The sequence below is a fragment of the Salvia splendens genome, chromosome 13 (assembly GCF_004379255.2).
Source record: "Salvia splendens isolate huo1 chromosome 13, SspV2, whole genome shotgun sequence".
In the NCBI taxonomy this organism is placed as follows: Eukaryota; Viridiplantae; Streptophyta; class Magnoliopsida; order Lamiales; family Lamiaceae; genus Salvia; species Salvia splendens.
The window spans coordinates 33827769-33851201 of record NC_056044.1 but is presented as its reverse complement, the minus strand read 5'-3'; the positions used below and the strand labels follow the sequence as shown (position 1 = coordinate 33851201).

At 36.5% G+C, this 23433-nt stretch overlaps 1 protein-coding gene and 1 pseudogene across 1 annotated transcript; both read right to left on the bottom strand.

The window, feature by feature from the left end:
- Nucleotides 1-7839: 7839 nt before the first annotated feature.
- On the bottom strand, nt 7840-9112 carry LOC121760948 (annotated as a pseudogene).
- Nucleotides 9113-13139: 4027 nt separating this feature from the next.
- On the bottom strand, nt 13140-15859 carry LOC121761096 (receptor-like protein 19). Its single transcript, XM_042156690.1, has 2 exons — nt 15548-15859; nt 13140-15475 (listed from the first exon to the last, which is right to left on the bottom strand). The coding sequence occupies exons 1-2, from the start codon at nt 15849-15851 to the stop codon at nt 13275-13277; spliced, it is 2505 nt and encodes an 834-aa protein (XP_042012624.1). The 5' UTR covers nt 15852-15859; the 3' UTR covers nt 13140-13274.
- Between the last annotated feature and the right edge of the window lie 7574 nt (nt 15860-23433).

Sequence of the window (23433 nt, the reverse complement as noted above, 5' to 3'; positions counted from 1 at the left end):
CATATATTATTTACATAACAATTATTCTGAAATTTGGACTTTCATAGAAAAGAAAACAAATCAAAGATTACGCATGGGGACATATACGAAAGTGACTATCGCATGTGAGTCAACATGTCAAAAACAAAAAATGAAAATAATATAATAGTATTATATAATGCAAATAAAAGTTTGAAGAATAAAATAATTTTTGTGCAATAAAGTTATGATGAAGTTCTAGTTAAGCAATTTATTGCCAATCCGTTACGAAACCTCAGACCTACTTTTATTTGATGTCAATCATTTAATGTATCATTATTTACCACAAATTTAACATGTACTATAATAATAATAATAATAATAATAATAATAATAATAATAATAATAATAATAATAATAATAATAATAATAATAAAACCTCATTCCATAAACAGTATGCTATTTACCATCCAGCTCAGCGTCATTTCTCTTTTATTATTTACAAATCATCACTATCTTTTTTTTTTGTGTCACATATGACTAGAATTCTAAAATTGAATTTATTACGGTGCCTTTTTAAATTTAAAACTGCAAGTTGTAACATATTTAAGATTATTTATCTTGTTCTAAATTAATAAAATTAAGTGGATACTTTGACACTATAGACGTGATGTGGAAGATATTTTACAAATTGACTTATATTTTTAAATTTTTTTATCACATTAATGAATCATTACAATAAAACAAAGTTAAAGAAATTAATTGTAATAAAAATATTTATAGTGAAGTAAGCTTTACCATTTGTGATTTCCTTCAATATCTTCAATAGTGCATCTTATTAATGGCTATATAATTTAAAATCAACTATCATCATATTAATAAACCGTGATTTCATTAACTTTGCATTTTATTTCTACATATCATATACTCCCCCCATTTTTTAAAAATAGCAACTCTTTCCATTTTAGTCTGTTCTTTAAAAAGAGCAAATTTCAAACTTTCTATTTTAGGAAAATAAATCAATTTATTTACCACTTATACCACTACAATTAACAACTTAAAGTGGACCCCATGATCCACTAACATTAATTCCATTACTTTTTTTTCTCCTTCTTTCTTACTTTATCAGTTTCTCTCTTCCTCTTTTTTACTTTATCAATTTTTCTGTACCTCTTTCTTACTTTACCAAATTGTGTATTAAAACTCATGTCGTTTCAAACCTCCCTATTTTTAAATAACAGAGGGGGTATATATTATTTTTGTTTATAAAAACAAATATTTGAAAAAGAAATTAAGAATATACTGTATCACTTTAGAGACAACAAGCACTATGCAGTGTTACCTCTTATCGTGTACTTCCTCTGTCTCTCATTGATCGACATCAATTTCTTTTTTCATCAATCCTCAGCTAATTGACACCCTTATTTTTTACTACTATTTTTTGTAGTCGACCTCACATCCCACTAACTCATTTCACTCACATTTTTATTATAAAACTGATATATAAAAATAGAATTTGCATTGCACTAACTTTTTCTACCCACCTTCTATTATACATTTCTTAAAACTCATTCTTAAAATTCGATTCTCACCATTCGTCAATCCACCGGTATAATTTGGATTCAAACTATAAACACTAGTATCTATTAAAATTATGCATTCCAATTACAGTAGAAGATTATATTACGAAAAGTTAAAATGAGATTATACTACTATTATGCAACTATAATCTGGAAATAAGTAAATCTAAAGTTTATTTTTTTGAACTTTATAATATAGACTTTTAGATTTTTGTAATGATTGAGGAGTGGTTTTCCACGTGATAGAGATTATGTGAATAGTCAAATTTCACCACGTGCACAAAAGTAACCCTCAAAATGGTCTATGGAAGAGTCGTTGGTTTTTTTAAATTTGAAAATGGATGTCTCCTCATTTTCTATTTTTTTAAAAAATGTTTTTCTAAATGAATATTGGTCTCTAAAACTATAAATTTTGGCTAAAATTTGGTATTTCCCATGAACTTAAATTGACTTACAATATCACAAACTTTGTACTTTGTTTTGTATTTCCCAAACTTATCCAAATAAAATATTTTCATCAAAATCTTATTTTACGTGGACAACCGTGATACGTTTTATGATATTTTAAATCACTTTTTAAGTTCATAACAAGTATGATAAAAAGTTACGTAGAAAAACACATTGATTTAATTGTGTCAAGTATGATAAAAAAAAGCCTCGTAAGTTAGTCAGTGATAGATACGCCAAGGAAAATACCAAACTGTTAATTTGTAGCCCACAATTGTGGACTTTTGGTTATTAGCAAAATTTTGCCATCCCACATCGGTGGGGAGTAGGAAATATGGGGGGGTTGGCTGCCTATAAAAGGAGCTCACCCCCCATTTTGTAATCCATCCCAAATTTGTAATCTCTTCTCCGTCTATATATAAGCGGGCTCTGCAGAGGGTGCTCAGAGACGTACGCAATTTGGCCGAACTCCGTTATCAAAGTTTCGGGTGTGTTCTTTCTTTATTATTTATTTAGTTCCGCATTTATTTCTGGGTTTATTTTCTGTTGTGATATTGTATTCAATATTATTTGCGGGTTTGGTAGTAGTGTTTTGTACGGTTCTTTTGGGTGTTTTTATATTGTGATAAATACACCGACTGATAAATTATGTTAGGAATCTGGTATTTAAGAGGGACAGTGTCCTCGCCAGTCTTTCCAAAGAATTTATTTGGAGAAGTAATTTTATCGAGTAGACCCCATTGGGTTAACTCTGAAATTACTGAATCGGTTCATTTCACTATTTGAGAGAAAATTACCCGGTTTTCTCAACAAGTGGTATCAGAGCCAAGGTTCGTCCTTGGTTCTATTTGTTTGTAATATTGAATACTTTATTTTTAGTCTGTAATGGCGGGTAATGATCAAGAAAACAAGGCTAGTTCTTCGTCATCGTGGTCGAGGTTTCCACTGTCAAATATGAAATTGACGGTGGAGATATTTGACGGTACTGGCCATTTTGGTATGTTGCAGGGGGAGGTTCTAGACTCTCTTTTCCAGCAAGGTCTTGACATTGCCATTGAAGAAAAGAAACCAGAAGATATAGATGATAAAGATTGGATTGGAGTACCATAAATCGGTTAGCTTGTGGAACAATTCGGTCGTGTCTATCCAGGGAGCAGAAGTATGCTGTCAAGAATGAGACTTCTGCACATAGATTGTGGAAGACACTGGAGGACAAATTTCTGAAGAAGAGTGGTCAGAATAAGCTCCTTATGAAGAAAAGGTTGTTTCGATTTGAATACCGATCAGGTACCACTATGAATGAACACATTACTTTGTTTAACCAATTAGTAGCAGACCTGCTAAATTTAGATGTGAAATTTGAGGATGAGGATCTGGCATTGATGTTGTTGTCGTCTCTACCTGATGAATTTGAACATCTGGAGACCACATTACTCCACGGTAAAGAGAATGTGTCTTTAGATACTGTATGTTCTGCTTTGTATAGTCATGAATTGCGAAAGGCAGATAAAATGAAAGGCAAAGCAGTTACAGATGAAGCATTAGTGGCAAGAGGTCGTCAACAAGGCCGATCAAATGAGAGAAGAGGAAGGTCCAAATCGAAAAGGCGAGTTGCCAAAGATGAGTGTGCTTTCTGTTATGAGAAAGGACATTGGAAGAAAGACTGCCCAAAGTTGAAGAAGAAAGAAAAGGCTTCGCAAGATGCAAATGTTGCTGAATGCAAAAATGATGCGGAGTCAGATTGTTCTTTGACGGTTTCACCTTCAACATCGCATCCAGACGAGTGGATATTGGATTCAGGTTGCACCTATCATATGTGTCCCATCAGGGAGTGGTTCTTTGATTTCGAAGAACTCAATGGCGGACTTGTTTACATGGGGAATGACAGTCCATGTAAGACAGCCGGGATAGGCTCAATCAAGCTACGAAATCAGGATGGATCCACTAGAATTTTGAAGGATGTGCGGTACGTGCCCCAGTTGAAGAAGAATCTCATCTCATTGGGGGCCCTAGAATCTAAAGGCCTAGTTGTGATGATGCGAGATGGAATTCTTAAAGCAACTTCAGGAGCATTGGTGATGCTGAAAGGTGTGAGGAAGAACAATTTGTATTACTACCAAGGTAGTACAGTTGTTGGGACAGTAGCAACTGCAACTTCGAGTAATAAGAAGGATGCAGAGGCGACGAAGCTTTGGCATTTGCGATTGGGACATGCTGGTGAGAGATCATTGCAAATTCTCGCCAAGCAAGGATTATTGAAAGGTACGAAGTCTTGCAAATTAGAGTTTTGCGAGCATTATGTTCTGGGAAAACATCGAAGAGTGAAATTTGGCACTGCAATCCATAATACGAAGGGAATTCTGGATTACGTGCACTCAGATGTGTGGGGACCTGCCAAGACTCCGTCACTTGGAGGTAGACACTATTTTGTCACTTTTGTTGATGATTTTTCCAGGAGAGTTTGAGTGTACACTATGAAGAGCAAAAATGAAGTCCTTAGGATTTTTCTGAAATGGAAAGCTCAAGTTGAAAATCAGATGGGGAGGAAGATCAAGGTTCTCCGATCAGACAACGGTGGAGAATACAAGAGTGATCCTTTCCAAGATGTATGCCAGGAGTGTGGCATAGTTCGGCACTTCACAGTGAGACATACACCACAGCAGAATGGAGTGTCAGAGCGTATGAATCGAACACTAGTGGAGAAAGTTCGTTGTATGCTGTCTAATGCTGGGCTAGACAGGAAATTTTGGGCTGAGGCCATCACATACGCTCAACACATTCTCAATCGTTTGTCATGTTCTGCCATTGATGGCAAGACTCCTTTAGAGGTATGGTCCGGTAAACCTGCAACTGATTATGATTCTTTGCATATTTTTGGTTCTATTGCATATTATCATATGACTGAATCAAAGTTGGATCCACGTGCAAAGAAGGCTTTGTTTATGGGTTTCAGTGCTGGTGTTAAAAGATATCGGTTATGGTGTTTGGAGTCTAAGAAGACGATTGTAAGTAGGGATGTTACCTTTGATGAATCTTCCATGTTGAATAAGGTAAATCCAAATAGTAGTGATACTTCGCAGCAGGTGGAGTTCGAAGAAGCAGTTGTGATCCCAACTACGAACACCACAAATGACTCTCCTATGGAAGAAGAGGAGTCAGATGATGAAGAGGTTCCACCCCAAGAACCTTCGCAGCAATCAGAGCCAATTGCAGTCAGGCGAACGAGGCGGGAAAATAAGAAACCTGCTCGATTTGCGGATATGGTAGCATATGCGCTTCCAGTTGTTGATAATGTTCCATGTATCTTTTCGAAAGCTATTGAAAGTTCAGAAAGCGATGGTTGGAAAGGTGCTTTGGAAGAAGAGATGCAATCTCTTCAGAAGAACAACACGTGGAAGCTGATGTCATTGCCGAAAGGCAGGAAGGCAATTGGATGTAAATGGGTTTTTGCAAAGAAAGAGGGATTTCCTAACAAAGATGATGTTCGCTACAAAGCAAGATTGGTAGCTAAAGGCTACGCCCAGAAGGAGGGAATTGATTACAATGAGGTATTTTCTCCTGTTGTTAAACATTCCTCCATTAGAATTTTGTTGGCTTTGGTAGCGCAGTTGAATTTGGAGCTAGCTCAACTTGATGTGAAGACCGCGTTTTTACACGGTGATCTTAAGGAGGAAATCTATATGACCCAACCGGAGGGATTCAAGGTTGCTGGTAAAGAAAATTGGGTTTGCAAGTTGAACAAATCGTTGTACGGATTGAAGCAGTCTTCAAGACAGTGGTACAAACGGTTTGACAAGTTTATGAAGGATCAGATGCACACAAGAAGCAAATACGACCACTGTGTGTATTTGCGCAGACTTCAAGATGGTTCCTACATCTACCTACTCTTATACGTTGATGATATGCTGATAGCATCAAAGAGCCAAGTTGAAATTGACAGATTGAAGGCTCAGTTGAGTAAAGAGTTCGAGATGAAGGATTTGGGGGAAGCCAAGAAGATTCTCGGCATGGAGATAACAAGAGATAGAGAAGGAGACAAGCTTTGGCTGACACAGAAGCAGTATTTGACCAAAGTACTACAGCGTTTTGGTATAAATGATGATTCCAAACCTGTAAGTACCCCACTTGCTCCTCATTTGAAACTTAGTTCTCAGTTATCTCCAAATACGGAAGATGAGCGAGGATATATGGCGAAAGTTCCCTATGCTAACGCAGTTGGAAGCTTGATGTATGCAATGGTGTGTACAAGACCAGACATTTCACAGGCCGTTGGTATTGTAAGCAGATACATGCATGATCCAGGAAAGGGTCATTGGCAAGCTGTGAAATGGATTCTGCGGTATATCAAAGATACTGTAGATATTGGTTTGTTGTTTGAGCAGGATAAATCACTTGGTCATTTTGCAGTTGGATATTGTGATTCCGACTATGCTGGTGATTTGGATAAGCGAAGATCTACTACGGGCTACTTGTTCACTTTAGCGAGTGCGCCAATTAGTTGGAAGTCTACCTTGCAGTCAACGGTAGCTTTGTCTACGACAGAGGCAGAGTACATGGCCATTACTGAAGCTGTGAAGGAGGCGATTTGGCTTCATGGGTTGCTGAAAGAATTGGGTGTTGGTCAGAAACAACTTGAAGTATATTCTAACAGCCAGAGTGCTATTCATTTAGCAAAGAATCAGGTCTTTCATGCAAGGACGAAGCACATTGATGTTCGCTATCATTTTGTGCGGGAAATTCTCGAAGAAGATGAAATTGTCATCCGAAAGGTTCCGACTTTGGAGAATCCTGCAGATATGTTGACCAAGGTGGTGACAAGGGCCAAGTTTGAACATTGTTTGGACTTGGTTAATATTCTGCGATTTGGAGTTGGCGCTTGACTGCGCAAATATGAAAGCACCGCGAGTCGTTTGTTTGGATGAGGAAGATTTGTGTTCAGTGAGATTTGAAATTTTGCCAAGGTGGAGATTTGTTAATTTGTAGCCCACAATTGTGGACTTTTGGTTATTGGCAAAATTTTGCCATCCCACATCAGTGGGGAGTAGGAAATATGGGGGGGTTGGCTGCCTATAAAAGGAGCTCACCCCCCATTTTGTAATCCATCCCAAATTTGTAATCTCTTCTCCGTCTATATATAAGCGGGCTCTGCAGAGGGTGCTCGGAGACGTACGCAATTTGGCCGAACTCCGTTATCAAAGTTTCGGGTGTGTTCTTTCTTTATTATTTATTTTGTTCCGCATTTATTTCTGGGTTTATTTTCTGTTGTGATATTGTATTCAATATTATTTGCGGGTTTGGTAGTAGTGTTTTGTACGGTTCTTTTGGGTGTTTTTATATTGTGATAAATACACCGACTGATAAATTCTGTTAGGAATCTGGTATTTAAGAGGGACAGTGTCCTCGCCAGTCTTTCCAAAGAATTTATTTGGAGAAGTAATTTTATCGAGTAGACCCCATTGGGTTAACTCTGAAATTACTGAATCGGTTCATTTCACTATTTGAGAGAAAATTACCCGGTTAACCCACATACCACCAACTTTTTTTCAACTCACTTTCTATTATATTTCTTAAAACCCGTCCCCGGTCAAATGGTGACGAATTATTAGGGACGGAGGGAGTATATCATCTTTTTCTAAATGTGTTGATAGTATCCGCCAAGTGTTTGTTAGATTGCCTAATTGAAAGCTGGGAAGTTTGAAGGAGCAGAAGGTGTTTGACGAAATTTTTAAAAGAGGTATGAATTGCCTACAACAACCTCAAATTCAGTAATCTCAATTATGATTCGACTTTTTAGCAATTGGCATCTCATCCATATACAGTAGTTTTGTCTGTTTTAGCAATTGGCATCCCATCCCTATTCACGTCTTTCACGCTCCGCGTTTTCCTTGGTCAAGGCCTCGACCCGAGATTGAAGAATGTTGATCATAGCTTGTGCTCTCATCAATTCAATCTTCAGCCTCTCCCTGTCCATCGAGATCTCGATGATCTCGTTCTCCAACTTGCCGATGAACTTGAGGTAGCCGGGAGGGACGGATTTTTCCAGTTCCGCCGAGTTAAACGTGGGCGTGCTGCCCGGGAGGTTGTCGCTCGCGCCTAGGGTCTCTAGAAGAGGGATCTCTACAGGCGGGGAGTTGGTTTTCGTCATCATCATTGTCGAGGAACGGCCGTGGCTCGTTGCGGCGGAGTCCTCGGATCCGTTGGCGATGCTGCAGTTTGGATCATCGCGCTTCAGCCTCCTGCCGTTGTCTTGCGAGAGGGGCTCCGGGTCGGGTGCAGGTCGATCCCTCTTCGACAGGAGAGGATCGGCCGGAGCAACGAGAGGCTGCACATCCTGCAACACATTTTGAGAGAGATTGTTAGGAAAACGGTAAATCCATGATTAAATGTCTCATCACCCAATCAGTCCGTTTTCCATCATGGCTGTGGAAAACGAGCGTTTTCTTCATTCCAATGGACTCGTTCCTATGTTTCACCGGGCGGTCCTTCCCGGTCGCCTTCCAGTACCCTTGCCCTGTGGCGCGATTCAGCCGGGATCCACTCCCGTACTTCTTATCCACAGGGCTAAAGAAGAACCACTCCAGATCTCTCGTCTTCAGCGACGAATGCTCTATTTAGACAACAAGATTATCATAACAATACAGAAGCTAGTTAGAAATCGACGAATGTGTGTAACGCACCATGCACGCGCACGCACACGCACACCGCACACACACTCATTCACTAGTTCAAATTTATACATATAAATAACACTCATTCACAACATCATTTCTTCATCTAAACTTGAAAAACATAACAACCTAAAAGCAAACACAAAAAAAAAACAGGAATCTTCAAAGACTGCAACTTTACATCAAACAAAGCATGAATCTACAACAATTATTTAAAAAAATAAAAAAAAGATTGAATCTTTTTCATACCATCAAGCTCCCATGGCTCAGATTTGTAGACATCAATTTCACTAACTGCTTCAAACCTGAAAGGCATCCCACAAATTTTCCTCCTCAAATAATACCTCACCAACTCCTCATCCGTTGGGTGAACCTAAACCCGGGCGCCAAAGAAGTCGGCGGAGGAGCCCCCACCGCCACCACCCGTGCCGCCACCACAATCTCCTGCCCCGTTTCCATCCCCAAGATTATATTTTTTTACAAAATTACACCAAATTCACAAACAACACACAAGAAATTGGTGGCAAGAAACCCCTTTTAAATTACAAAAGCCCGGATGAAAAAAGTGCACTAAAAATGCACACAAACCAGGAAAAAATAAGTTGGGTTTTTTAATGGAAAAGAGAGCAAGAAAAATTGAAGGATGGAAGAGAAATGAAGTGTGTGAGTGTGTGTAGATGAGCTGATACTAATTGTAAATGTTATATATATAGTGTTTCCATAAGTTTCAAATTTATGTATTTCCCCTTGTACTTAGTAACAATTCTGTATCTCACCCTTCTCCCTCGAGAATAACGAGTATCAAACTTTTATTTAAAAGCCCGAATGAGAATAGAGCACTAAAAAAGGCACAAACCGGGAAAAAAAAGTTGGGGTTTTTAAATGGAAAAGTGAGCAAGATTTGAGAATGGCTTTCAGGGATTAAACAGAGGAGAAATGAAATGTAGGAAGGGATTTTGGAGTGGTTTTTTGGGAGATTTTTTACCCAAATTGGGGTCTGGATTTTGGCCAAGAGGCTCAAGAAATGGGAGGGTTGCTTGACACTGAAATCGATATCAAAGCAAGAAAAGTTGAAGGATAGAAGAGAAATGGAGTGTGTGAGTGTGTGTAGATGAGCTGTTACTTATTGTAAATGTTGTTCTGGTAATGTGATATATATAGTGTGTCATTAAGTCTCAAATTTATGCATTTACCCTTATACTTTTGTAACAATTCTGTATCTCACCCTCCTTCTTCGAGAATAACGAGTATCAAACTTGAATTTAAAAGCATTACTATTATTTATTTATTTACAACTTTATCATCTATTACTCCCTCATTCCAATCGAATGTGACCGATTTCTTAAAACGAACACAAGATTTTATGCAGCATTACTTTAAAGTACGTAGTAATGTTATCAGTTTTATAAATATACAATCTTATTTATGGCAAATTAAAATGAAAATGTGACATTTTCACGGGTATCAAATGAGTTTTGTATGAATCTGGGATAGACCTAGGTCGGGTCGAACATGCATCGCCGACTGAATCCACTAGTATTGGAAACTATATAAATAAGCCTCTAACCCTATTTTATCTCTTTGTCTCCATTTCGACCATTTTTTGTTGTGCGATTTCATTATTTAACCTAAATGGCGGTAGACGACGTCAGCAAGTCGGCAGCGACCTTCTTCAACCAGCGAATTCTGATCCCATGAGATATGTTATGAAACCCTATATAATTCCTTTTATTAGGCGTGTTTGACTATTGGGTTGATTACATCTCACGTCTGGTGTCCAAGATATCCAAGATATGGTCTATCCCTTTTACGTAGCTGGCAAGTTATTGCGTGGAGGCATAGTTTACTATAGGACACTAAAGATAACCGCTGCAGATTTTTTAGAGGAAAAGCACGGTCTTTGTCGTATAGCACGATTTATAGTATTCTTTGAATTTTAAGCTATTACGGACGTATAGTTTATTAAGCGCGCGACTTAGATAATGGTTGTGAATTCATATGAATCAAACAAAATATTTTGTGATTATAGTATTCTTTAATTTTTAAAATAAAACTTATATTTTTTTTATTGATTAGTTCTGTTGATGTGTTAATTAATGTACTAGTTTTTATTATAATTAAAGTGAATAATTTAATCGTTCAAAAATTAAGAATAAATATTTTGAAAGTTATATTGTGATTGTACCGTTGCCATAGTCCAACCTGGATTACAATTCAATAAATGTTAAATTATTCGTGAAAAGTCTTCCATTCTTGTCTTTTTTATGAGTAGTTATTTGGGGATGAGAAGGAATCATCCTCTTTTGTACTTAAGCAAGAAACATTGATTACAAAAGTTTCCTTTTATTGTTCTTAGTTTTCCATTTGGACTAAAATTCAATAGTTTTATCAGCTTATAATCATTTTCAGTTACTTTTAAATACGATTGTCATTTTATAATAGCTGACATTGTTTTTCATCTGAGGGAACATCTTTTTAGGTCCACGAACTTTGTCGAAGTATCATTTTAGGTCCGTGAACTTTGAAAATATCATTTTAGGTCCGTCAACTATAAGTTAATATCATTTGAGGTATTTTGAACTTTTTTCGGACGAAAATACCCTTAAGGCCTTCAAAGGGCAATTTGAACAATTCTTTCGTCACTCATCTTGCGTCAAACACCTAGAGTCCAATAATTTTTATATTTAAATTTAATTTGGATGGTAATTGATCTCACTCTGAAATTCATATAAATAATACTCTGAATGACAATCCAAATTAATAGCTATCCAATTTAAAAACAAATAAACTAAATATAATTCACAAATCACCTATAATAAGTTCTTAAATGCAGTTTAGATAAAAAAATAAAATAAAGTATCTAAGTCTCAATTCACTATCCCTATATAATTAGTCATCTAATAATTGAAAAATGTACTATTTTTTACGGTAAATTTTAATTATATTTAAATTCAATTTGGATGGTAATTGAATTAAACTGTAGTAAAAAAATTATTGGACTCTAGGTGTTTGACGCAAGATGGGTGGCGAAAGAATTGTTCGAATTGCCCTTTGAAGGCCTTAAGGGCATTTCATCTGAAAGAAGTCCAAAATACTTCAAATAATATTAACTTATAGTTAACGTATCTAAAATGATATTTTCAAAGTTTATGAACCTAAAATGATATTTTAGTAAAGTTCGTGGACCTAAAAAGATGTTTCCTATTTTCATTTAATCCACAGTTTCCATGAGGGAGAGAAAATGTCATAAATTATATCAGTATAATTAAGTTCAGATACTAATAATTTTTCGTACGCATAACCAATCAATTTAATGTGTAAAATAATAATTGTAAAACATTTTAGCAGATTATGTATTTAAATCACGAGTCATATACAACGAAGAAAAACGAGGTTGGTGGGACCTAAAATTAAAAAATCATACTCTATATCTCGAATTAATAATTAGATTGCGTGACAACTAATATACAAACGCATATAGACGATAATTTATTCAATAATATAAGTTACATATAATATTTACACAACAATTATTCTGAAATTTGGACTTTCAAAGAAAAGAAAACAAATCAAAGATTACGTATGTTTTGTGCATGTTTTGCTCAACAAGAACCTCAAATACATTAATCTCATTTATGATTCGACTTTTACTGCACCAATAATTTCCATTTCTGTTTTTACCCTGTACTCATATGCACGTGCCATCCATTTTGTGATTCAATGATTTATCTGAATTTTTAGCATTGATTATGCTTTATATTTTATTTAATTAGAACTATTATCGTGCATTGCAAAGAAGCATATCTAGTCTTGTAAAATCTCCAAATTCACACATACACCAACAAATTGATTGATCACAAAACACAATCAAACGATGGAATTTTGAGCACACAAATAGAAACACACATTGCTAAAACCAAAGTTCACACCACACCAACAAATTACACAATCAATCTCACAGATGATGATGTCTCCTAAGCCCATTCCTCCTCTCTTCTCTTCTCTTTATCTCTTCTCTTCTTCTTCTTTATCATATTTGATTACTAGATTATTGCTATTTGAAATGTACAACCACAAAATATTGCTTTAGAATTGAGAGACAAATCATGAACCACAATTTTGTGAATTTGATGGAGCCTCGTCGGTTCATTTGATTCTAGCTTTTGTAAATCCACTTTAAAAAAGATTGAGTGACAACTTTTTAGTTTGTTCATATTTCTTCTTTATAAAAGTTAACATATTTTGATTGCTTTTCATATAGGTTAATATACAAAAAATTCCAAATTTGAATGATTCAATGATTCCCATTTCTCCTCCCCCAACTATACTCAATATTGCAGTTTGTATCATATTCATAATATCGCATAAATAAATGATATGAGTAATGTGCATTCTACATATTTATTAGTTACTCCTTACATAATTATTCTGATATTCATGAAACATAATACTAACCATCCATTTTGTAATAGTACAATAATTTGTAATAATAATAATAATAAGATATATTTATAAAATAAGATACAAAAACACAATTATACCATAGAAGTTTTGAGCAGACAAAAAAAACACACATTGGAAAAAGAAAGTTCACACCACAAACCAAATTGCACAATCAACCTCACAGATGATGTCTCCTAAGCCCATTCCTCCTCTCTTCTCTTCTCTTCTTCTCTTCTCTTCTTCTTCTTACTCTTCTTTCATATCTTTTTCTCCTTCCTCTCTCATAGAATAACTTGTCAGCAACCTCTTCTATCTTCTCAAAGTATCTTTCTCTCAAGCTTCTGCAACATAGCAGTGTCCATGCAATGCTTCCAAATCCCACAACATAACCAAATGCAGCAAACACATATTCCCACTCAATCTCCTCATCCTTTGGTTCTGAATCATCTGATGGCGATGGACCAGGCCGATGAGGGTTGTTGAAACTTCCGTTAAGTGGGAAACCAGATAACCCCGCGTTTCCTACATATGAATCTGCCGAAAACGTTTGAAACTGAGTGCCAGTTGGGATCAGTCCAGTGAGATGATTGTATGACAAGTTCAAAACTGAAAGGAAAGTGAGTTTGGCAAGCTCCTCTGGTATTCTTCCGGTGAGCTTGTTTGAAGAGAGGTCGAGCGACCCAAGCTCTGTCAAGGCACCCAATGATCTCGGGATTGCATCGCTGATAGAGTTGTGGGATAAGTTGAGAAGATAGAGTGAGCTAAGATTACCAATTGCATCTGGTATTTCTCCTCGAAAACGATTGGAAGACAAATCAATGGATGTAAAGTCAGGCCAAATCTTCACAAGCTTCACTTCTACATTTTTCACCGTTATTGTCACCTCATCCCGATAAAAATTGTCTGCACTTAAAATATCAGAGGCTGAACGGGTAGGCCTTAAATGTGCTCTACTTTGTAGCATCATTCCTCTCAAACTTGAGAAGTTTATCAGATTCAAAGTGCCACTGAAATTATTTGAAGATATATCCAAAATTTGAAGATCCGGCCAACTCTTACTGCATCTTAACTCTCCATGGAATCTGTTGCCGCGCAACACAAGAACCTTCAAGCTCACCGGCAGTGCCATGCAAGGGAAGTTACCATCAAAGTTGTTGTTTCCAACATTCATCACTGCTAATTCATTACAATTTTCCAAAGACTTTGGAATCTTCCCTCCTAAATTGTTGTCACTAACATCAAAGGTTTCTAGGACACAATTCCCTCTCATTGCATCAGGGATAAAACCACTTATATTGTTTCCCCTAATATTGAGAACTGTAAGGTCACTACTCTTTTCCAATAGGCAGCGAGGTATGCTACCATTTAAGTTATTGAAAGACAAGTCGAGAACCACAAGTCGAGATATACTGCATATGGAGGTTGGAATCACTCCGGTTAGGCTATTGTCCGCGAGAAAAAACAAATTGGTGGAAACCAAGATAGATTGGTTTGATTGTGAAAGCAAGGGAAACTCACAGCTGAACAGGTTAGAGTGCAAGTCAAGTGTTCTAATAGTATGAGGTATACGGTAAGGCTTTTCGAAATCTGTCAGATGATTAAGAGAGAGATTCAAGCTCATAACTTCAATCTCCCAAATCCAGTTAGGAATAGCTCCTCCCATATAATTATTCGAGAGGTCCAAATCTAACAAATACGATACATTTCTAAGATTCGGGAAACTGTACATCTTGCACGACGACAGGAGTAGCCTTTCTAAGTTGGTGTATCCATGTGAACTCATGTTGGTTGTGTCAACTGATAAGTTGTTGTTAGAAAGAGTAAGTTCCGAAAGACTTGTAAGGCTTCGAATCTTATCCAGTTTAAAAGTCCCATTGAACAAGTTGTTAGAAAGCCTGAGACCCCACATGCTTTGAAGATGGAAGAAGAAGTTAGGAATAGGGCCTCCAATCCTATTACCACTCAAATCTAGCCAACTAATGCTAGACTGATTTTCCATGGGAAAATCTTCGATTTGTCCACTGAATTGGTTGTTGGATAGATCAAGAAAACCAAGTGAACGCAGCGCGAAAAGATGGTGAGGAATGGAGCCGTTCAATGAATTGTGGCTTAAATCTAATAAGACGAGGTTTGTAAGACCTTGAAAATGGAAGCGAGAAAGTGAGCCCATTAGATTATTATCACTAAGGTCTATAGATTCAAGATTCTTGCATTTATGAAATGAAGGAATTGAACCAGTGAGGAAGTTGCTTGACAAATCCAGTATAACTAGGTTTGCCAAGTTAGCAAGCGTGGATGGAAATGGTCCCATGAAGCCGGATTGTGACAAATAAAGTAGTTTCAAATTTGTAAGACGATGGAATTGGTTAGGAATCTCACCTGTGATGAAGTCATTGAATGAGAGATCAAGATTCGACAAGTATGCCAACCGGAAAAGGGTTGATGACTCACCAATTCCGCCCGAGATCCCCTGGTTCTTCAAGAGCAAACTCATGACTCTACCCGACTCATTATCACATTCCACGCCGCTCCAATTGCAACAATCATCCCTCTCATTCCACATCAAGAAACGAGCCGAATAGGAAGAAGAGTTGAATACTAATTCGCTCTTGAGGTCAAGTAATAATTTTTTTTGATCATCGCGGCATTGGCCATCGACAGATATTATGAAGACGAAGACGAAGAAGAAGAAGAGGCGGATAAGCAAAGAAACAGCCATTGCAAGGATACTACGGTGGGAAATGATTTGAGACATTTGCTTTAATATGCGTTATGGGAAGACTAAGTAAGCTCACTTTTGAAGAATTGCATAAATAGTTTTTTTTTCAGAATTATTATTTTATTGTTTATGAACGTGTTAGCCTTCTTCGTTGTTCACTTTTTTTACATTTAAAAAAAATCTGCGATTTTGTTTTTCAAAAGCAAAGATTGTTAGGCATGTCGATATATACTTTATGTAAAAGTGATGGTAAAGTATTATCAAATTTAAGCTTTGCATCTTTTCCAATATTATTATTGTTTAGCAATAAAAAATTAAAAAGAAATAAAACCGGTCGGACGTATTAAAATGATTTAAAGACTTTTTACAAAGCCTATAAACATCACAGACTTTGATAGCTCTTCTCTACCTATGTTATATGCAATTCTAAGTCAAAAGTTCACACCTGCTTTTCTTCTATATAAATAGCCAATTTTTTTTTGTTTTCTTTAACTTATTTTCTTTTTATTTACTATATAATTTCATAAATATAATTTAATACTAAGTCAAAACTGCGCACTTGTTTTTCAATGAGTTGTTTAGTTATAATTTTCATAACATCTAGAGTAATTATGGATGATAGAAACAAATTTGTCACTTTATATCGTATCTCTGATTATACAGTTGGTATCATAGATTTGACAACTAAAAAGTAAAAATCAATCAATTATAGTGGCACAAAAGGAGTAGCAAATTTTGATTGGCCTTTTCTCTACTCAGTTTATATAGACTAGAGTCCTTTTTTATAATGGATTAATATTCTAATTAAGTTAAAATTTGGTCAATTAGCATTTGACTATTAGTTTTTTTTTGGCACTGTAAAAACGAATAATTCTAACAACGTTGTTTTTATTTATTTAGGACTCGATTAAAATGAATGTTCAGACCAACTTGATAAGATGATCATGATCATATATTGAGAACTAAAAAACAACTTTTACTCTTTCCAATAATGTTGAGAAGGCCAAAACCCTTAAAAAACTAAAATTGATCCATGTAAAAGACTAATTATGCTCAAAATTTATATTCATTTGATGCAATGACAATTTGTTGGTAATACGACATTTAATAGTACATTGGAAATACATTCTTGAAAAGGTACGTTTGTCGAAATAATTTTCTAAAAAAAATTTTGTGGATTAAAAATCGATCAATCCCATGAATAATAGATGCAATAATTCGTAAAAAGATTATCTTTATGTAAATGTGTTGATAGTATCCGTCAATTGTTTGTTAGATTGCCTGTTGAAAGCCGGGAAGTCTGAAGGAGTAGAAGGTGTTTGACGAAATTCCTGAAAGAGGTATGAATTACCTATATTACAACCACCTCAAATTCAGTACTAACATTTTATCCCAACTATGATTCCACTTTTACTGCATCCTGATGATGAATAAATTTAATAACAGAATATATGTGATTATTATCTTATTCTTATTACTTGAAAACAGTACAATTCACGATGTTCTCCAATTGCTGGTAGTAAAGAGTTTGGATCGTCGATAATTTTCTCCATCTTCATCTATTTGTTCTTGATGGTTTTCTCTCAATTTCGTTGAGTATGGCATCCCAAAACCGTCTCTTTTTCCCTCAATTTTCACTGGCTATATGCACCACGCGGTCGAGTGAAGTGGTATGACAATTTCACGGGGTCAGATTGAAGGTGTTAAAACCAGTGACAAACTCAAATGGGACTGTTGGAAAAAGGAATCATAAATTAGCCGCCCCTCATTCATTACAGTGGAGTTCCTAGAACATATTTAATAGTGTAGTGTTCCTAGTTGTGGTGTAGTTCCAATACTCATTTATTGGTGTACTCCAAGAGACTCAAACCTCCCTATAAATACTAGGGAGAAGAGCATTTCAAATACACAACAAAAACATTGGAATATTTATCTATACACTTTACTATCAAATGTCTAACCAATCTTTCTTTACCTCTCTCGATTACCATCTTTAAGAGGGACTCCTATGTCGGACTCCAAATATGAGTCTAAAAACATGTACAAAACTCGTGAAACCTATGTGATAAATACTACTCCCTGAACTTAAATTCTTGCTTGTTCTCGAGCAAGATAAACATAATGCATAATATACTTCACACAATCAGAACGATACAATAGAAGTAAAGATCCCACAAAGGAAAACAGACATTGCTAAAAGGAAAGTTACAACACACCATATGCTAATTAAAGCATAAACCATAATCAACCTCACTGATGATGATGATGATGTCTCCTAAGCCCATTCCTCCTTTCTTCTCTTAGTCTTACTCTTCTTTCATGTCTTTTTCTCCTTCCTCTCTCATAGAATATCTCGTCAGCAACCTCTTCTATCTTCTCAAAGTATCTTTCTCTCAATCTTCTGTGGCATAACAGTGTCCATGCGACGCATCCTAATCCCACAACATAACCAGACGCAGCAAACACATATTCCCACTCAATCTCCTCATCTTTTGGTTCTGAATCCTCTGATGGTGTTGGATCATGTCGATGAGGGTTGTTGAAGCTTCCGTTGAGTGGGAAACCATACGACCCTGCGTTTCCTTCAAATGAATTTGCCGAAAACGTTTGAAAATGGCTGCTGGTTGGGAAGTTGGAAGGTGTATATAATTCCTGTCCAACCCCAATTAGTTTGAGGCCTTTTGGGAGTGACCCAAAAACAAATCCGTGCGGGCTTGACCCAAAGCGGACAATATCAAACTAATGTTGCAGTCGACGATCCTAACAGTGGTATCAGAGCTCAGGGCTCGATTCATAATTGTTTTGTAGTCTAATAATTTGTGGAGTAATTTTTGAAATTAAAACCGTGACTTGATCTGTGGAATGAAATCAGATTTCATATTTGAAATTGTTGTTTAATTCGTGAATTTAGAATAATCGAATTAAAGGTTTGTGAAAATCTTGTTGAAAACTAAAGTTAGACTATGAAATTTTGTATTTAAAATTCGTCCAATAGTGTTTTGAACATGTTGTGATGCTTTAAAATTTTTCGAAAACAACTCGCAAGTTTGTAGACCAGTTTTCATTAAAATATTTTGAAAGGTCATCTTGAATACTTTTCTATTACAAATATGAAGCCAACATATATATTTGAAATCAAAAGAACGTGCAATCCAATCGGAAAATCAAGGTTTTACAGTAAAGGAGACCTTTGGAATTGTGTTTTAGTCACCGGAAGCACAGTGGAAGAAACCAGACAGCGGCATCACAACCTCTGACCCTAACGGGTTTTGGGCCTTGTCTTCGGGCTGGGTTAGGGGTTGTGGGTTGTTGGGTTTTGTAGATCTGTTGGGCTTCCTTAAAATGAGCAGATTCCAGAATTGCAGCTAGGCTGCTATTTTTCAGTAGGGTTGAGAAATATTAAAAGCTACGCTAATGATTTAATGTTAATTTGGAATCAATAATACAAACTTCAATTACACAGACAAACTTGTTACTGATTTGCGAATTGTATTTTGCAATAGCTGTTATTTTGGAAATAGCAATATTATATTAATTTAGAATTAATATAATTTTTAAATCCACATTTAATTAGAGAATAAAATTTGATTTTATTTGTTGAGCATTATTTGATATCTTATGTGATATGCATGCTATTTGATTTTATGCTTATTTATTTTAACTATAGTAGTTAGAGACCGTTTTATTGTCTGGGTAGGCGGCGCCCAGTATGTGTAGTCCGTGTTATACTATGTCTGGGTAGGCGGCGCCCAGTATTTGTAGTCCGTGTTATACTATGTCTGGGTAGGCGGCGTCCAGTAATTGTTTGAAATTTAATATTGGATATTATATTCACAAAACTAGTATCACACTTTTCCCCATAAAATATAAGTCTTGTTTTGAAACAAATGCATCGTCCATCATAATTGTTTGATGTTCCTAGCCTTTTCGACCACGAGTTTTACGCCAAAGTGTTTACTCTAAATCTACAAGGCCTAGGCTTATTCATAGATGCATGGTTGGCATCGTGTGATGGGATTGACTTACTTAAATTGTTTAGTGACGCCAAAGCGACCTAAATAGTTTATGGATGCATATTAATTGGATTAATAAACCAAGAATTGCAAAATAGTTGTTGCAATTGGCTTGGAGGCCTACCTTGTGATATTATTGTAGTGATCAGCCAAAGCAGGGGCTGCAATAATATAGACTTGGATCTTGGACCACTAAAATTTATATTTGATATAAATTCGTATTTTATGTTTGGGGGACATAATATATGTTAAAATTAGTGGGAGCTAATCAATACAATAAACCCTTGTTTGATTAGTGATACGAATGTGATCTTTATATGCTTTTGTAATTTGTTTTTCGTTTTATTTTCTGTTCGGATAATATGTCAAACTTATCTTATGAGTGTATGATGGAAACAAACAAATTGACTAGGTCAAATTTCACGGAGTGGCAGAGAGACTGCCCAAAACTCAAGGCACAAGGTGCAATGAGTGGGAGTTCAGCTATGTTTGTCATTGAGATAAATATGTCTATGAATAACACAATCCTGGGTATTGGATACTGCTTGTGGTTCACACATTTGTAATAATGTGCAAGGTTTAATTGACAGCAGGAAAGTGAGACCTGGGGAAGTAGACCTTCGTGTTGGAAATGGAGCAAGGGTTGCTGCCGAACGCGTAGGAACTTATAGATTAGATCTTCCCTCAGGACATAGACTAGAATTACATAATTGTTATTTTGTTCCAGTTATTTCAAAGAATATTATTTCCATTCCGATGTTGGACATCGAAGGTTTTTCCTTCCATTTTGCAAACAGCAGATGCTCGTTTTCTAATAATGGATTGTTTTATGGAAATGTCTCTTTAGAGAATGGATTGTATATGCTTGAATGCAAACGGGACATTCTCAATGTGCAAAATAAAAGACTTAAACTAAGTAATACGAATAATGCAACTTATCTTTGGCATTGCAGACTTGGTCATATTAATGAGAAAAGAATAGCAAGATTGAGAAAGTTAGACTATCTCACTTCATTTGATTTTGAATCATATGGTGATTGTGAATTCTGTCTCAAAGGAAAGATGACTAATAAGCCACTTTCTGGGAAGGGGGTGCGTGCTAATGATGTGCTAGAGTTGATCCACACAGATGTGTGTGGACCGTTTCCAACTCAAGCAAAAGGTGGTTATTCGTACTTCACTACTTTCACTGATGATTTGACAAGGTATGGATATGTGTATCTTATGAAACACAAATCTGAGGCCTTTGAGAAATTTAAAGAGTTTAAGTGTGAAGTTGAGAAACAACTTGGGAAAAGTATCAAGACTCTCCGATCAGATCGAGGAGGGGAATACTTGAGCCGGGAATTTCTTGATTACTTGAAATCATATGGAATTCAGTCAGACTGGACACCTCCTGGTACACCACAAATGAATGGAGTATCTGAAAGGAGAAACCGAACATTATTAGATATGGTTCGATCCATGATGAGTTTAGCTAGTCTTCCTTTATTCCTATGGGGTCATGCCTTACTAACGGCTATTTACATTCTAAATAGGGTTCCTTCTAAATCAGTCGAGAAAACACCATATGAGTTATGGTGTGGCAAGAAAGCAAGTCTTAATCATATCCGGACCTGGGGTTGTCCAGCTTTTGTTAAGAAAATGATGACTGATAAATTGGAAACTAAAAGTGAGAAATGTTATTTTGTGGGATATCCTAAAGAAACTAAAGGGTACGATTTCTACTGTCCTGAAAATCACAAGGTGATAACATCAAGGAATGTGACGTTCCTTGAAGACAATTATGTCTGCAAGGAACAATGTCAAAATACAGTAGATCTTGAAGAAATTCAAGAACTACAAGTTAACAATGAGGATGAGGTATTATCCACTGGATTGGACAATAACTCAGTGGGAGTTTTTGATGATCTATTGGGAGGGGAAATTACTCTTAGAGAGGACCTTAGAGAGACTCTCGAAGGACCACCTCAAGACAATGAGATACATCAAAGACAAGATGATACAATAGTTGCATCACCTCTACCTCAAGAAGATCATAGTGATATTCCTGAACCTTCTCACATACAGAATGAACAGCCTGAACCAGAGCAAAACCAACTCAATAGGCCTAGGAGGATTCGTCGTGCACCTGAGAGACTGAATCTAATGGTTGAGAACCAAGATGATGAAGTTGATTTAGATGACGATGAGCCTAAGACCTATACCGAGGCGGTGTCGGACACCGATCGAGAGAAGTGGCTTGAAGCCTTGATATCTGAAATGGACTCGATGTACTTCAACTTAGTCTGGGAACTAGTTGACTTGCCAGATGGGGTTTACCCCATAGGCTGCAAATGGATCTTCAAAAAGAAGAGAGATGCAGATGGCAAAGTACAAACCTACAAGGCTAGGTTAGTGGCAAAGGGTTATAGTCAGCGCGAAGGCATTGACTATGATGAAACCTTTTCGCCCGTTGCTAAGATAAAGTCCATTCGGATATTACTTGCAATTGCTGCATACTACAACTTCGACATTTGGCAAATGGATGTCAAAACCGCATTTCTCAATGGAGAATTAGAAGGTGATGTCTATATGACACAGCCTGAAGGTTTTGTATCGAAAGAAAGGCCGAATGCAGTGTGCAAGCTAAAGAAGTCCATCTATGGACTTAAGCAAGCTTCGAGGAGTTGGAATATTTGTTTTGACAGAACAATCAAATCGTTTGGTTTTGTCAGAAGCAAAGAGGACCCATGTGTTTATAGTAAACGCGAGAATGGAAACGTTGTCTTCCTCATCATATATGTTGATGACATCTTGATTATGGGAAGCAATCGTTCCATGATGCAATCCGTGAAAGAATGGTTGTCTAGTTCCTTTATGATGAAGGATCTGGGTGATGCTTCCTACATCCTTGGAATCAAGATCTATCGAGATGGACCAAATAGGATGTTAGGATTATCACAATCCACTTACATAGATAAGTTGCTAAGGCGCTTCTCAATGGAGAATTCTAAGAAAGGTTTTCTTCCTATGGGACATGGCATTGTATTGTCGAAGAAGGATTGTCCTTCTAATGACAAAGAAAGAGACAACATGAAAAGGATCCCATATGCTTCGGCTATAGGATCTATTATGTATGCCATGATTTCTACTAGGCCAGATGTGGCCTATGAGCTTAGCATGACAGGCAGATTTCAGCAAAATCCCGGTGAGGAACATTGGAAAACTGTTAAGACTATTCTTAAGTACCTTAGAAGGACTAAAGAATATTTCTTAGTCTATGGTGGACAACCAGAGTTATCAGTTACTGGGTACACTGATGCTAGTTTCCAAACAGACCATGACGACTATAAGTCTCAGTCTGGATATGTTTTTGTCCTCAATGGTGGAGCAGTGAGTTGGAATAGTTCCAAACAAGGTACAACTGCCGATTCCACCACCGAAGCCGAGTATATTGCTGCATCTGAAGCTGCCAAAGAAGCTGTTGCTTTGTTAGAGTTCGTTAAAGAACTGGGTGTCATTCCGAGTGCCAATAGTGCAATACCTTTGTATTGTGACAACACTGGTGCTGTTGCGCAAGCAAAAGAACCCAGAGCTACGAACAGGAACAAGCATGTTCCCAG

Excerpts from the sequence above, each read along its gene's own strand:
- LOC121761096 (XM_042156690.1), bottom strand. The coding sequence starts at position 15,851 with ATGTCTCAAATCATTTCCCACCGTAGTATCCTTGCAATGGCTGTTTCT. Across the intron at positions 15,476-15,547 it reads GGGGATCTCGGGCGGAATTG|GTGAGATTCCTAACCAATTC; the intron begins GTGAGTCATCAA and ends ACTTCATCACAG.